We start from the raw sequence: 16,458 nt of genomic DNA, 5'->3' as shown, positions 1-16,458 counted from the left end.
TTTTTTTTTTTTTTTTTTTTTTTTAAGGATTATTTGAAACCCTTCCTGGTCGAGTCCAGTGTGAAATGTTACTGAAGGCCACAGAGCAGTGTTTCAATACGTTAGAAAGAGCAGAAATGCTACTACTACTTCTGCGACGTTTCCCAGAGACTGTGGTGCAGCACGGGGTAAGAGAAGAGAGGCTCATAGTAACTATTCAGGATATTGGCATTCTGTTTCTTGAGATTTTGCTGAAGTGTATTTTCCTTTGTCTACTGAGAAGGTGAGTCTTTTTATTCATGTTTAGTTGTGGCTAATAGTTCAGATTCTTGTATCTTTAGGTAACCACCAGGAAAGAACTGGGCAGAAAACAAATAGAAGCAAACAAAACAATTTTTTGTTTTGTCAATGCAAAGAATACTCCATGCTTCTTGAAAAAGTAGAATAGAACAAAAAAGAGTGTAGAGGAGTATTATAGTCTTAAAAATATTGCTTCAGCTTTTTGTCAATGAACTCTCATAGAGGGCAGAGTGCTTTGAGGTTATGACTAGACTCTAAAAAGCAGTGTGTTTGCTTTGACTTAGGAAACTACAGCTGTAGCTCTTTAAATGATGACCTTCTTTATTTAAGGATAGTTTAAGGGTAGTTTAAAAATAGTTTAAAGACTATAAAACCTGAGTTCTGAGACTGCCTTACACTAACATGTTCTAGCTTGTACTAGCATCAGGCAGAGTGCATGGTCAGTTACTACAGCTCAGGTGACAAGCTGCAACTTTAAGGCCTTGTACCTTCATCACTTTCACCTGTCTGTGCACACCTTTACTGATACAGTCACCTGCACAGTTTTTCTCTTGGTCTTGTTTTGCTGTCTTCTGGCACTGCTTTTCACCTGTTGTTAAGTAGGGATAGTTTATATATTTAGTCTTGCACGTGCAATTGACGTATAGTGAATTGCTACTCATGCATCCACTGAATTTCTACTGTTCAACTCCACTGAATCGCAGTTCAAAAAGTTTCTGAAACCACTGGCCTGGTGTTTGATTCTTCACCTCTGCTTACACAGGTAGGCCTTGGAGAAACATTATTAGATGCTGAAAGTATTGAAGACCAAGAATCCCCAGTGAATTGTTTTAGAAAATTATTTGGTAAGAAAATATTAGTGTTCTTGTTTTATTATACAACTTTTTAGTATGGCAAGATTTTGAATTTGGTAAACTACTTTCAAGATTCTAAGATTAGAAAATCGATGAAGTCAGAAGAGGCTCAGGCCACATTAGGCCAGGCTGACCATATGGTATTACAGTCGTTCGTGTGAGGTTCGTTGTGACCCTCTGTGGTGTATGGTCAGCCAGAGATGGAGGCTTACACTGTTGATTGAGAAACGTTTCTTAGGACAAATAGAACAAAAAACTCCACAAACCTAAAGGTTTTTTTTGTTTGTTTTTTATTTTAGTTTGTGATGTTCTTCCTCTAATAATTAACAACCCTGATGTTCGACTTCCTGCCAGCTTGTTATATAAATATCTGAATAAAGCAGCAGAATTTTATATTAACTATGTAACTAGATCTACACAGACAGAAATCCAGTATCAAGGTAAGAATATTTTTACAAAATTAACCTTTCCTAGAATGTATTTTAGTATTACTGCAGTGATGTCCATAAATGAGGAATGCACTACTTTTATGTAATGTATCCTGTAGACAAGGATTTATAGTAGTATTTGATGTTTCTTAGTTCTTTGATGCCAAAATACCTCATGATGCTTCAACTACTTAGTCATGACGCTCATGATGCTTCAACATACATACTGAGAGGTAGGACAAAATGTCCAAGATCTCCTTATCCAGCCTGTCAGCTCTCTTGTAAGAAGAGGCAGAAATACCTACTGCGCCCTGTTAGCTTTCTCAGTAAAGAATGGTTACCCTGAAAGCTCTGATGTACCTTTTTATGTGTCTCCTTCTTGAAAATAAATCCATTGGTTTGATTTCTTTATGAAGACAAATTGTGCTGGTTTTCCTAGGTTCACAAGATTCCTCTGATATTATGTCTCCAAGCAAGCGTAGCTCTCAGAAGTACGTAATAGATGGTCTCTCAGAGAAATCGTCCCAGATTACAGATCCTTGGGAGAGGCTATTTAAAATACTGTCTGTGGTGGGAATGAGGTGTGAATGGCAAATGGATAAGGGGAGAAGGTAAGAAATGTGTACTTTTCTGGTATTTCTTCTCAAGGAGAATTTGGCTTTCTAGTTCTTAAAGAGATGGCTTGAAGAAGGAATTTAACATGAGGACTTTTAGTGTAAATTCAGTGCAGCTTTTCTTTCAGGCCTGTACAATGTAAAGTAAAAACAGGGATCCAGGGAGCATTTTCAAATTAGTCTCTAAAATAAATCTTTGCTGATGAAAGTTGTGCATAAGAACTATAGTACTGTGGGGTACTCTTTCCTAGGTGCCTCAGCAAAGAGAAGCATGGTAAATGTTTAGTGAAGTTTCACTGGCGTGCATTGCCAGCCTCTGCTGACTTGCAGCTTGGGGGATTTCCTCAAAGCCAAAACACTTAAGTTTTTCATATTCACTATGCATTCTTTACTTTAGTTTTGGAGTCTGTGTAACATCCTGAATTCCTTTTGTCTCTCTTCCTCAGAAGTTTTGGTGATATTTTGCATCGAATGAAAGACCTCTGCAGGTACATCAGTAACTTTGATAGTGATGCACACGCTAAATATAAGAATCAAGTAGTGTATTCCACGATGTTGGTCTTCTTTAAAAATGCATTCCAGTATGTCAGCAACATCCAGCCATCTCTCTTTCAAGGTTAGTTTCTGATGTTTCAACTTTTGTAAAGAGTTGTTTGTGTTTTCATTGCTAATGTCTGAAAGATCTTTTCTCATTAGTCTTTTGAAACTGTCAACTTACAAAGTGACATGGCTCTTTTTTAAAATTCTGCCAAGCCATTAGACTTAGCAGCAGAAGTAGTTCATGAAAACTGCAGTAGCGGATCAGACCAAAGATCAATCTATCTTGGCATCGTGGTTTCAACCTTGGCCAGCAGCAGTTAGTTGTCTAGCAGAGAGAAAAGGAACAGACCAGATATTATGAGAAATAACCCCAGGGTTGATTCCTACTCTTCCATCAGCATTGTGTTTGTTTCATTTTCTCCTCTGATTTTTTTTTTTTTTTTTTGAAGCTGATGGCTTCCCTCAGTCAAAAGATTGTACAAAAAGCTTCCACAAAATAAGTGAACATTTTTGCATTAGGAACACACAACAAATTTGTAATTAATCAAATAAAAACTGAATAGGAAAAGACTTCCTGCAATTCACCAGCTTCTAACTTGGCTCTCTTTGTATAGTTTAAGCATAATAAGCTTTACACATTAATCCTAATTTGTAATTAATTTATAAATTGAACATTTAAAGTATGAATGTTACCTGTGCTTTTTCCTACCCACTCAAATCACCATTTGGGGCATACCAGATTGCTTGGAACACCTTGGATTGCTTCTTCAGGGATTGACTGGACTTTTTGGGGATAGGCCAGAAGTTGAGGGATGTTCTTTAACCTCCGGTTTGTTTAGAACTTATTTCAATAACAGCATCATAAAGAGGAATTTTCAGCTCTTAGTAGTGTGCGTTTGCTGCTCTTTCACTCACTGATAGGGAATTCCTTGCAACAGTAACAATTGTCACCATAGGTTAGTACTTACTAACATTACAATTACTGATTCATGATAAAATTACAATTTTAATTGTGTGTTGTGTTTCATCACAATTTCTTGTGCAGAGCAAATGATCATTTGACTAATGAAACAATACAAATGATGGGTTTTAAACAACTTTACAGTAAGTTGGGTAATCAATTGAACAATGCTGGTAGATAGCTAAGCTCAGACGAAAAATGACATGGCAACTTGTATGCAAAAAGCTAGTCACTTTAACAAATACAGGAACTAATTGAGTTGAGGGTTTTGTCCATGCAGAGGGAAGAAGAGTTATGGTGGGACAGTGAGATACTTTAGCTGTGCATATAGTTTTAGCTGCTTGATTCTGAGTTGAGGAAGAAAGGCAGTAAAGCACTGGTGAGAACGGACTTGATGATCTTAAAGGTCTTTCCAACCTAAACAATTCTATGATTCTAATTGAGTATATTAAAGCTCGTGTTTTCAGACTGAACCACCAAAAACTGAATGTATACTGAGATAGCAGAGCGCGGTCCCTTTGGTGTAGCATTTCTGGTACCCTCTGTCATTTTCCTGACATCAGGAAAATATTTCGAAGACATCTTTAACTCATTTCTGCTTTAGCATTGAAGTCCAGGGCTATTCAGTGCCTTTCATATCCTTTCTATCATTAGGGTTTTTCCTCGTCTTTGGAGAGCTCACTGTAAAAATGTACAATCCTATGTATTGTGTAGTGGTAGGGAAAAAAGCTATCTGCTCCTTAATCCAGTTAGCTCTGAGCTTTGATCTGTGACTTTTTTCTCATGTTCATGGACTTGCAAGAAACCTCTTGAGAGAAAGCTTTTCAATGCATTTCTCTTACATAATTCATATCTGCCTTGCTGGAGACTTGAGAAATGAATGAGGCAATTCACACCTCTCATAACTTCCAGGCTGCCTGCAGGCTTGGCAGGAGTTGCTATTTGGGCTGATGCTTTTAGGGGTTTATTTATAACACTCTGTGCTAGAAATCAATTAAAAACTCTCTAAGCTTAGATTCTAGAGGTCAGTTAGACAGAAAAACACAGCATACCTCTTTGTATGGCTATATAACTTTCAGTAGTGTAAGAGAAGGTTTGTAGCCCTAGTCAAGGGTGAGTTTAGGTTTTGTTTTGTTTAGGACAGGAGGTTTTGGAATAAAGTGCACTTGCCTGCTATTGAGAAAAGAACTCATTTCTTTGGAAAGCTAAGTGCTTAACTGGTGCAGTCACTTAACCGATTCATTCAAATCAGTATGAGTAACAGAAAAATCCACTCCCTTCTTAGGTGTTAGAAGTAGGCAGTTCTTGAGATTCTAGTGATAAAACTCTTCCATCGTCCCCGTTGTGGTACTTCCATACCTGTTTTTCGTGGATGCTATTTTCTACATTGTGACTTGGCTCTAGTTTCAGTTCACACAGGTTAGATTCCAACACGGTGGAATACGTGAAGGTACAGGAGAGCCAATTTCAGTGTACTGTAGCCCTTGTGTAGGGGTTATTTCAACGGTGGTATTTAGTTTGAATGTAGTCAAAGGAGATAACATTATTTGTTAAGCATGCCAGGTTGGTTGTTTCTTGTAACATTAACTTCTGTTGTAGCGGACTCCTTACTCATCACTTTTGAAATGATGGGAAAAGCTTAATATGGGTTCCTTCATGTCAAGAGATGAAATGGATTGTCCTTATACTAAAGTATCAAATTAGTTCTTTGCAATTATGAATGAGGCCTTAGCCTCGTATCTTTCTGCAAATAGAAACAGAAAAAATGTACATGTGGAAAATACTTGTTTGCACTACTGTCTTATCCGGTGGAGATTTCAAAAAGGGAAAACAGATTAATGGATTTCCCCTTGCCTTTATATTTCTCTTTGTCTGAGCTTTGCACATCTATTTACAACGTGATTGTGCAAAAGGAGAACAAGTTTTTGGAAGGAAACCTTTCTCAGTAATGGCCATGTACCAACGTTGTTTGATATTAATAAGTGTTGTTCCCTTTTTATATCTAATGAAACTTAAGCACTGAATTCTGAAATAGCAGGTACCAGATCCCACCGGATGTTCTGTGACACCAGTGGAAATAGAAATTATGTCTTCTGTGCTTCAAAATGAAGCCTCTCCAGAGGCTTCAGGGAGTGATGGTGGGCTCTGGCAGTCAATTAAACGTTTAATTCTGTACACTGAAGGCAATGGGGGCAAGGCTGACACTGAGTGATCCTACTAGGGAAATTTTGTGATAAAATACACTGACTTCTTTGAGGCATCAGTGCCTGTCAGCATATTGCTTTGGTTTCTCATGAGAATGTTTTGAGAATATTGCTGTGCTTCACCATGCTTGTGGCTGTTAACTTCAGAGCCATTTGTTCTGTTCACCTGTTGAATAGTATTTACATAAAAGCAAATAATGTTTGATGAGAGAACACCTGCTGCCTGAGTATTTCTTGCGACTGCTCCCTAAGAAAAGGATTCAAAGATATTCTGAAGCTCTCAGGCAAACTCTTGTGACGTCTGGTAAATGCATTCTGACCTTTACCATAAGGCTGCTTGGAGAAAACCATAGCTTTACCATCATAGTTTAAGCTTATGTAACTTAAGTGAATTAATTTCAGATTGTTTTCCCTAGCATTATAATCATTACTTGTGAAGGAAACAAGACCAGCTTGATGTAGGCATGAGACCTTTCAGATCAGTTTAGCGCAATGTTGAGTTAATTTATCTTTAAATCCAGGTCCAAATGCTCCAAACCAAGCCCCACTGGTTCTTCTCGAGGATGTGGCCAATATCTATGGTGATACAGATATTGATCGTAACAAACACATACACAAAAAGAGGAAACTTGCTGAAGGAAGAGAAAAAACAATGGTAACTTTTCTAGACTTTTTCCTTCATAACAATTATGGCATTGGTACTGGAATTTAGACAATAGTGGGTTTGACACAGATGTAACAGATCTGTTTTTAGAGCTACCTTGGAATAGCTGTTTATGACCACAATTTGCAAACAGATTTTTTTTTTTGGCTAAAGCCAGCAAGAATAAAACAATTTTTATAGCAATTGCTGTAGACACATAAGTGCTGACGTGAATACTTTAACTTGGAGGAGTTTAGCAGAGACTGCAGAAGCTGTTAAAAGTGGTAGCTATAGCAGTCAGATGTTCTACAGCTAAACCTCCAAATAATTTGGACTTTTCATGATTAGAACTGTGAATACTGTTTATCGCACTACACCACTGAGTTTCTTGGTAGCAACACAGATTGTTCTAATATTAAAACAAGCTAAGCGAAGTCACTTAAGGCACTTAAACTGGGACCTTAGCATCTCTAGTACACGACTGTTTTCTTGTGTTCGGTGGAACTTCTGTGACTTTAGAGTCCTATATTAAGAAATTATCTTTTTGTTTTATACTGACTCTTAAGCAGAGCTCAGATGATGAGGATCCTTCTGGAAAGGCACGAAGTCGCCATATTACAGTAAACAAGGCAGATCTTGCAAACTCTATTGAAGTATTAGAGAGCTTTAAACTGGCAAGAGAGAGCTGGGAGCTGCTCTATTCTCTGGAATCCCTTGACAAAGGTATGGCCAGCTGCAGGCAGAGTTGCATTTAGGCTTCATTGCTGTGCATAGAAGTAATTTTACTGTTGTTAAAATAGAATTCCTCTCATTGTGAATCCTTATAATTTAATTTACTTCGGGTCCTGAGTATTTTTGATCTAAGTTCCAATAAGGAGCTTTATCAGCTGTTGCATTTCTAAATATTTTGTTCCTGGATTTTGTTTCATTTTTCATGTATCTTTGCTTATTCATCTCCACTTCTCTTGGAAGCAGCTTTTACTGGAGGAGCAGTTGGTTAGTAGTAGTGCTCGTAGTAGTCTGTGAGGTTGTGCTGCTAATGGCTGCATTAGTTCACGCTTAAGAAGATGTGTCTTTACTGTGCCTCTCCCTGATAATATCTGGTGTGATAATCTTGAAAACAAATTTCTCTTCTAAAAAGCAGGCAAATAGTACCACCTAGCTGCTTTTAGATTTGTTGAACACTGTGAAGAGAAGTATAATCAAAATATGATTGTATAGGAAGAGAGTATCCTATATTTGAAAGATTTCATTGCTCTTACTGTTTTGTTTTTTCATTTTTAAATTCAGCTATTTTTTTTTCTCTAGATAATTGATTTTTAACCCAAAGCTGTGAAATGCTTCATTTTCTCTATTACTTTTTCTTCTCTGACCACTTGCACAGAGTTCACCAGAATTTGTTTGTCATGGAAGACAGACACCTGGCTTTGGTTAAGAATCTTTCTTACAGACATGATCATCTACCAGGTAAAAAAATAAAGTAAAAACTAGTAGAAATAACACCATTACGTTGCTCTTCCTTCTAGTGAATAGCTAGTTAGGCTGCTTTAAGTGTCTACTGATTTTATCCCTTAAGCATGACCCTTTTGGGGATGGAATCATACCATTCTTAGCACAAGCTAGGTACCCTACTTAGGATATTGCTGTCCCAGTGTTGTCCTGTCCTGTTCCCGTCCTGCTGTTAATATTGAGCCCAGCTAGTTTTGGGATATGGAAAAGACCCCTGCGTTGGCTTTTTGACCAGTAGATTATACAGTGCTATGGATGCAAAGTTCATTTTATTCTTCTGTCAGTGTATTCTATTGGAACATGATCAGAGAGAAGAATTTTCAAGCAGCCGAAGATTTTAACATCTTAGCTAAAATTTGCTGTTCTCCTCAGTACTCATTCCAAATACCATCTGTAGAACAAAGCTTGCTCTCTTACATTTTTACCTTCGACAGTCTCTATTTTTGCATGTACTTGTACCCAAACAAGAGCTATTTCAAACTTTATTAGTCTAAATAAAGTAATGATTAACTCTGAAGAGCATGATTATTTGTTTCAGTTATAAATGAGATTTTGTAAACAGGCTTTTAAAGCAGAATTCTGTTTGTCTTCTTACTGCCTTGCAAGTGATCAGTCCACACTACTGTACACAGCACATCACTGGCGAGTGTTTTGCTAGATTAAAATTTTGAAGCCCTGTTACTTGGACACACTCTGTTTTGAAAGCTTTCTGTAAGGGAATTTCTATTTCTGTCTTTCTACCCACTGTATACAGAAGACCGTAACACTGTCTTTTTATATTTTTTTTTTTTTAAAAGGGGCAGTACAAAAAAGCAATTAGCAGCCTACATCACTTGGCAGCTCTTCAGGGCTCTCATTCTCCACAGCAAATTACAGGACAAGGATCACTAGAAAATCAGAGAGCACTGATCCAGTTAGCAACATGCCACTTTGCCCTAGGAGAATATCGGGTATGTACAGCGTTCCACACACGGTCCTTCATCGTCTGGCCCTGTGGTTCCTATTTGTCTTCTCCCTTCCAATTTTCCCTTTAGCCTGCTTTCAGCAGGGTATTGAACGTAGGCCAGGGTCTGCTGAAAATCCGCGCTTTGCAGGGAGAATTGCACTTCCTGGCACATTAACTGACTGTCCATTAGCATCTCTCTTATTTAAGTAAGTCTATTTGGTAGTTATGATTTGAGGGGTTTCGTTATGATTTTCCATAGCTACAAGTGTTTGAGTTGTCTGTAAATGTAACCTTAAATTTGAATTCCTTAGCTTCACTGAAACAGTTTTAAATATTGAGGGAAAATTCTGAGGTTGTAGGCTTCATGTGGCAGGGGAAAAAAAAGATTTATAGAAAATAAGCTCCCGTGATTATCTTAGAAACGAATGTTATCAACTGGCATATAAGAAACTCCAGAATAATATTGTCTGGCCTGACCTCTGAACTTGCTTTACCTTTGCAATACATATTTTGTGGTTTTAATATTACAGTTCATGGTGGTCTGAGGTCAGTCAGTGTCAGCACTAATAATAAAGGCTGGGTCTCTTAGGATCTAATGTCATCCAAGTACTACTGGACAAGTCTTTTCATCCCTTCCAGTTTAGTACTTTTTTTCATTGGAAACGTGATAGTAGATCCCCACAGACCTCTTATTGTCTCTAGGAAATAGCATTAAAAATTCATTGCATATCTGTCATGCTGTCAGATTGCCATTTCCCTTTCTATTTTTACCATGGAGAGAACAAGCTTTTAAAAACTATTCTAAGAATTCATTTGAAAACTTAATCCTTCAAAATAAAATAAATTTTGATTGCAGTTGTATTGATCTTATGCTCTTGAAGTTAAGAATGCCAATACAGACTTTTTCCCAATTAAAAAGACTTATGTAGGCTCTCAGAGATCGTTTAATGACAGCTACATCTTTTTGCTCAGCCAAACTAAGTTACTCATTAAGTCCACGCAAGTTCTAGCAGAGAATTTTGTGATTGTTTTTTTCTTTTGCAGTGTCTGAAATTTTTAATCATTATTAACAGATCTGAATTTTAAGACCTTTAGATTTAGCATTATCAAGTCTCTCTTCTTTTTACAGCAAACATGCGAAAAAGTGCTTGACCTCATGTGCTGTATTTTACTTCCAGTACAAGAAGGAGGTAAAGTACAAGAGGAGCAACCAAAAGTCAAGTCTAAATTCAGGAAAGGTATGGAGTTGCTACTACCCTAAACTCAGTGTCAGCTCAAATTTAGCTCATGCATTTCAGTTGAGTATATAATTCTTCTCTTTTTCTGTTATGAAAAGTGAGAAAGTTCTTTATCCCCTCTTTGGTTTTTGTGAGTGGTTTTCCTGCTGGTACCTACTAAACTATATTGGTGACAAAGTCCTGCCACAGGAAAAGAGAAATTAAGAAAAAATTTTAAAATATGTAACTTCACATTTTGAATACTTCATAATGTACCTTCAGAGTTTCCTTCCTACCTGAGATTTGGCAATTGTAGATTTGTTTTGTCCATTCTAATTTCTTTCAAACTTTGATAATCATGAGACCCCCTAAAGAAGTGTATGATAAACTGTTCTGTTGCAGGGTCTGATTTGAAACTTTGGCCATGTACCAGTAGAGCTATCATGCCTTACTGCCTTCATCTGCTGTTAGCTTGTTTCAAGGTAAGCTATAGTCAAGGCTTCGAATTCTCTCACGTCTCTGAGGCCTAGTTCCTCTATCTGGGGTCCTGAAACTGCATGGCCTTATCCCAGTGGTGTGACTAGGCGTGAAGGGCTGTGCCTCAAGCGCTTCTCACCTCAATGGGTTTGTGGAGGGTCTTTTTGGGGGGGGGGGAGAGAGTGTTGATGGAGGAGGGTTTGTTTTCTCTTTTTTTCTCTTCTGTTTGCTTTAGTTTGGGGCAGAGGAGATAGAATTAATCTCAAAATATTTTTGTCTGTATTCAGACTTCTCTTCTAGATCAGCGGAGCCAATTCGGTATTTGGCTGGAAATTTCCAACTTATTTTAAATGTATATATTAGGGCAGAATGAAATAGCTCCTAAAGAACTTCTTTTGTGTTTGCACAGGTGTAGGAGAGATGAATCCCATATATTTATAAAAGCAACAAGTGTTTCCTGTTTGTCTCAATGTCAATTTTTTTCCCTGAAGCTCAGAGCTTTCACAGACAGCCGAGATGATATGGCGCTGGGCCACGTAGTTGTTCTGCTTCAGCATGAGTGGCCAAGGGGTGAGAACTTGTTCCTGAAAGCCATCAACAAAATCTGCCAACAAGGAAACTTCCAGTATGAGAATTTTTTCAACTATGTCACAAGTATCCTTTCTGTAACCAAGAATGTCTTTCTCATCCAAAAGTATGTGCTGGGGTCTTGAAAAACCTGCTAGATAGTTTCAGCAGCAGCGCATTCTGTGAATCATTTTCTGTACTTATTTTTGTACCACACAAGCCTCTTGTAATAGGTGGCAGTGCACAATGGACTATAAATATGCCTCCTGTCACCTGTTCTGGCACTTCAGAGTACCCTTCAGTACATTGCAACTGCACTTCCATTCAGAAAACCAGCAGTAGCTTAGGCTGCTGGTGCAAGCGTTGGCAGTCTTTTCAGTAAGATATACAGGGCACTGTGCTACAGGGTCGCTAAAAAAACCAATAAAGCAGTACCTACGCTTCAGCGAGTTGAATGATTTTGGCTGTTGAAATGCTTTGTGTGGGTAAGATTTTGGTGCTGAGTAAGATAATGAGCTATGTCGAAGTTCATGCAAAGCATGTCTGATTTCTGTATTCAGGTATCTGACATATGCTTTCATCAGCATACACACATGCGGACAGTTTAGTGTTTAACCTAAATAGACATCCAGCCATGGTCTCCAGGTAGCAAGGTGTCTAACTCCTATCTGAGACAACTAAAAAAGCTCTGGTGTTAAAGGAAGGAAAAAAAGAAGAGCTAAATAAGGGACCAAAATCGAAAAGTAAAGAGGGTGGTATGTGCCACTGTGGTGGCATTCCCTTCAGTCCCAGCCTCAGTATGTGCTGCCTTGATAACCTGCAAGGTAAAAAAAGGGAGTAAAAACAACCAGGGAATTTGTTTGGAGAGATTACTTCTGACTGTACATAAGAAGAAATGAAGAAAGAAAAGAAATGGACTGATGTGTGTATTTTGCACTTTAAAAAGCCATTTTTCATGAATTGTGGAGGATTAGGAATACATGCTGTGATCTTCTTTATCACTTTTAAGTATAAGATACTTCAATAGCTGTTCATTTTGACTGTCCTTTCAGCAATGTGGCTTCAGATGTGAGGGATAAGAAGGAATGTTCTCTTATCATTTTTTCCCTATTCAAATCTTTAACGTTTTCTTCAGATATTGATATGTTGGAGGAATTTGCTTATTTAAGAACACAGGAAGGAGGGAAAATTCATCTGGAACTGCTGCCAAATCAAGCAATGTTGATCAAGTAAGGATAAAAAAGCATTTACTGTTTTCTTTGGAAAAAAAAAAAAGGAGTATGTTCTGGTTGTGTTTGCTTTCATGTAATCTTCTGGATAGTAAGTTTGTCATGCCTTTGAATTTAAATTTAAGGAGTTGGCTAAGGAGTTCAAACAAGGCCATGAGTTTCTCTTTCTGAGTCTCCTACTCATCTGTGAATTCTTTTGGGGGGTTTTTCAACTTTGAACTCCTACTTTTACAGAACTTTATTTTTAAGTGTGGCATTTGCTTTAGAATGATTCATATTAAAGCGATTACAGTATCACTTTTTCAACCAGACGCAGTTTGTGGGAATTCTTTAAATAATTTAGGCATCAGTGCAAGGTGTTGTTAATAATTTTGCTGAACGGTAATGCTGAACAGAAAGCACTATTTGTTGTAAACAGTTATGAAAGACTACTGAATGATGAAAAACTTAGGTATAAAACATAAATTAAATTACACTCCAGGTAAATGCTAATAGTTCTTTGTCAGAACTAGCAGGTCATCTCTTGCTATGTACTGAACAAGCTTATTCTGCTTAGCTTATTACGAGGTGCTGAAGGAAATTAATAATTTGGATTAACTTCCTAGGTGTTCTTAGTTTTGAGTCAAGACTGAACAAGTATCTGCTGCAGGGTTTTAGTGGCAGAATGTTTTGGAATATCCTGGTTGTTTATTAGAACTTGTGGTATTTTGCTTTATAAGAGGGGGACTGCTCAAGTTTGTTGAAATTCCAGTTCGGTTCAGTGTATTCTGGCTATTCACTAACTAGAAATGGGCTAAAGTTTTAAAAAAGTGGGAGCCTAACATTAGACAACTGGATCCAAATTTAGACTAGTAAATACATTTTCCAGAGTTCTAGGTAACCAACACAAAAATGAGATACTAGGTGTAATTAAAGAAAAGAAAAAGAAGAAATACAAATGCTTAATTCTGTGACAGAGAATTTTCTATTTTAAGCTCTAGATTTTCAAACTCTTACCCTTGCTGTATCTCACTGCTTGTAACCAGCTGTATGAAAACAAGAATCAGGGTATGCTGCACTATGTATGATGTTAAGTAATAAGCTTTGTCAGCAAGAGGATTTAGCAATGGAAATTACTCCTGGCAACTTCTTAGCTGCTATCTCAAGTTAGTTGTAATAGTCCAGTGCTATATCTCTGCATCACAGCTTTTATTTTGATTGGCATGGTAGCTGTTACTTACTGTTCTGACCCCACCAGTCAGGAAGTAAGTAGAGAGCAGTGTTTCTAGCAGAAATCTCTCTTTGACCTCCTTTTGACCAGTGTTAGATTTCCTGAGCGATGGAAATGCTTGTAGAAGAGAGGTCCATTTCTTTGTGCTTATTGAGCCAAAACAGTCAAATATCCTGTCCAGCTGGGACAGGCTTTTTAGCTGTGTACGGTGTCTTTTCTGTGGCCAAGATGTGTAGGACAGGAACCACTTCACCAGAGAGCTGATGGGAGGGAGAGTTTGGGGTATAGTCCACTAATCAGAGATGCCGTCTACTCCCCTGGTACCCCAGATATTTTTTTAGCTGGACTGGCTGTGAGGCTGAGGGATGGTGTCACCCAAGAGTGTTGACCTCAGCAGCACTGGTTAGCTCGTGGTCTCCCCCAGCTGGGGTTTCAGATAACATGCACCAGCACAGCCCTGTTTCTTGGGACAATGGCCAGTAGGCTCAAAATCTGCAGAGTGGCTTTCATCTTTCAAATCTATCACCAGTTCTGATTGTATGAGCTGCTGCACCATCCTCACAATAATTAGCAGAGGCAGCTCAGATACTGTTCCATCATGCACAGGGAGGCTCTATGAGTTTGCTGCAGCAGCCCAAAAATGAAGCAGTTGCTGCTTTCCCTGATCTTTCCTTGGCATAAATGTATGTAGCAATCCTGCATCTCAATTGATGGGAAATGTACTACAGATATATATTTTTTACAAGGACGGCTTTTTGTTTTGTGACTTATACAACACTTTCTCCCCAGGTGAATTCCACTTTCTTCTTCTAGTACTTTTCCTCAGTACCTTATACTTTATAGGAAAGGATATTCATTTTCCTGAACCCAGGAAAGCGAACTGCAATGTGGTTTTCAAAAGCTGAAGTAAGATCTTGGTAGCCTGCAGACTCATCATTGGGTCCTTGCAAAATACATATACAGCTTCTAAGCTTTCCCTTTGCTTGTCATCCATTGTGGGAATATGAAGGTCCATGGTTTTGGTTTTAACTGGTGGTACAGCCAGCTCATTTTATTTGCAGTGTCAACACAACTTCTACAATGAGCTCTGAATTTAAGCACCAAGTGCTTTTGAACTCCATTCTAGACAAGTCAAGTTTCATAGTTTTACTGATTATACATGTCAGTAGTGGCAGTGTTAGCTAGTGAGGTTAAAGAGGAAAAGAACAATATGCAAGAAATGACCAATTAATATCATGCTCCTCTTTTTGATAAATCTTACTCGAATTAGTCTAATCTTAGCCTACCAAACTGCGTAAACTTGATGTGAAAGCTGTTGAGTGTTCTGCCTTTACTCACATTCCCATCACATCTCCCCTTGAGGCAGCGGAGGAAAAGCTTGGTTGGTTTCAAGTGAAACAAAGTATCTTGAAAGTGTAATTTTTATTCTGATTGTGCAGTTGGGTATGTTTAGTTCTGATTGCAGATCTTGCAAACAATAATGAAGACACAGTTGCGCAGAATCCCTTTTGCAAACATCTGCTGCTCTGGGACCAATAACATCTTGCTGTTCCTTTGTATTTTCCGTTCCCCGTGTCCATTTTTGCAAGTATTGGACTCATTCGTTCCAAGGACTCTTGAAAAATTATCTCATTTGATTGAATAATTCTTTTGAATATTTTATTTCAGATTATTGTAGCTCCATTTTAGAGTGCTTCTGTACTACTAAAATGTCCTGTCTTTATTTGACTTTTATAAGCATAGCTTATATTATTAATAAATTATAGAAACTAACCAAAATGCCCACCTCTGAGATCTGAAGGTAGGCACCTAACTTGATATTATAGGTATGTAAGTGCGAGTCTTGCTTCTCTGCTCCCTTCTTAGCATCTGGTTAGGTTAGGACTTAGGTTAAGAAACTAGACCTGTTCTCTATATACCAAATTTCTCATTTCTCCTTAGGTGGGGCACTGGATTTGCTCTAGGCTGGACATGTGAGGTTATTATCTTGTGTTATAGGTAGCACACAGAGATAAGGACTTAACTTCACAGAGAAGACAAACTGTCTTTCAGCAGAGACACCTTTTCGCAGCTAGTTCACGTGGCCCTGGTTATAAATGGGAGGTTGCTCTGAGTGGGCATTTGTGCTTGACATGGTTCTGTCCTCTGACAGCCATTTTTGTATGCAGCTTGAATTTGAAAAGGTGAAAAATGCTATCTGTGGGCTAATGAAAAGATACTTAGGCAACCTGTAACAAACACTGTCATGTACTCAACTTGGCCGATACCCGCTGTGCATGCACTCGGCTTGGGCTCAGCAGCAAATCCCTTAACTCCAAGCTGTGGGCTCTCCCGGTTCGCTGACGCGCTCTTGCCAGCTGTGCAGGGAAGCTGTGGTATCTGCAGAGCTTCTCTGATTAAATCTTCCCTGATTGTCACGCTTCCTGGGAAGAGCTACAACAGTTCATCGTAGTGCAACTGTGAATTGGTTTTGCACCTACCAACGTCCTTTCTCCCGGTGCAACTGTCCAAAAATATGTGTGTATATTTAGACCACAGTTGCAGAACAGCCTCGCAATGAAATCGGGGGATATTTGCATGTTTGATGCTGTTAGGGTCCTGTGCCCCTTCGGCTGCTCGGTGGTCATATTGCTGTGTGGTCTCACCCTAGTTCTTTGTCGCTCCTTTTTCTGGAGAGGTGTTTTGCACCAGAGGGGGAGTTGGTGTGTGGGTGTTTGAATGCTGCTATTTGCTGTTTTTTAAAGGACTTCTAGCCCTCCCATGGGGTTACTGCAGCAGGA

The 16,458-nt window shown here is 38.5% G+C and overlaps 1 protein-coding gene across 4 annotated transcripts in view; it reads left to right on the top strand.

The window, feature by feature from the left end:
• The window catches only part of INTS10 (integrator complex subunit 10), a 21,322-nt gene that overhangs the window by 2,521 nt on the left and 2,343 nt on the right, over positions 1 to 16,458 (top strand). For 2 of the 4 annotated variants that reach the window (XR_004841225.1, XM_035888898.1), the window contains exons 4-17: positions 28 to 167; positions 1,043 to 1,124; positions 1,433 to 1,573; positions 2,001 to 2,172; positions 2,622 to 2,791; positions 6,402 to 6,535; positions 7,090 to 7,246; positions 7,908 to 7,990; positions 8,830 to 8,982; positions 10,108 to 10,216; positions 10,598 to 10,677; positions 11,164 to 11,326; positions 12,375 to 12,468; positions 16,423 to 16,458. The exon at positions 16,423 to 16,458 is cut by the window's right edge. Coding sequence is in view for 3 of the 4 variants with exons in the window: in XM_035888898.1 (XP_035744791.1) it covers positions 28 to 167; positions 1,043 to 1,124; positions 1,433 to 1,573; positions 2,001 to 2,172; positions 2,622 to 2,791; positions 6,402 to 6,535; positions 7,090 to 7,246; positions 7,908 to 7,990; positions 8,830 to 8,982; positions 10,108 to 10,216; positions 10,598 to 10,677; positions 11,164 to 11,326; positions 12,375 to 12,468; positions 16,423 to 16,458 (1,714 nt within the window). In the remaining variant the exon portion in view is untranslated. The remainder of the gene's footprint in view (positions 1 to 27; positions 168 to 1,042; positions 1,125 to 1,432; positions 1,574 to 2,000; positions 2,173 to 2,621; positions 2,792 to 6,401; positions 6,536 to 7,089; positions 7,247 to 7,907; positions 7,991 to 8,829; positions 8,983 to 10,107; positions 10,217 to 10,597; positions 10,678 to 11,163; positions 11,327 to 12,374; positions 12,469 to 16,422) is intronic. The other 2 variants (XM_035888901.1, XM_035888899.1) reach the window with 2 other exon arrangements.

Source organism: Egretta garzetta, unplaced genomic scaffold, assembly GCF_000687185.1.
Source record: "Egretta garzetta isolate BGI_Z169 unplaced genomic scaffold, ASM68718v1 scaffold41, whole genome shotgun sequence".
Lineage (NCBI taxonomy): Eukaryota > Metazoa > Chordata > Aves > Pelecaniformes > Ardeidae > Egretta > Egretta garzetta.
The sequence above is the reverse complement of the archived record's forward strand: the minus strand, read 5'-3'. Positions and strand labels throughout refer to the sequence as shown.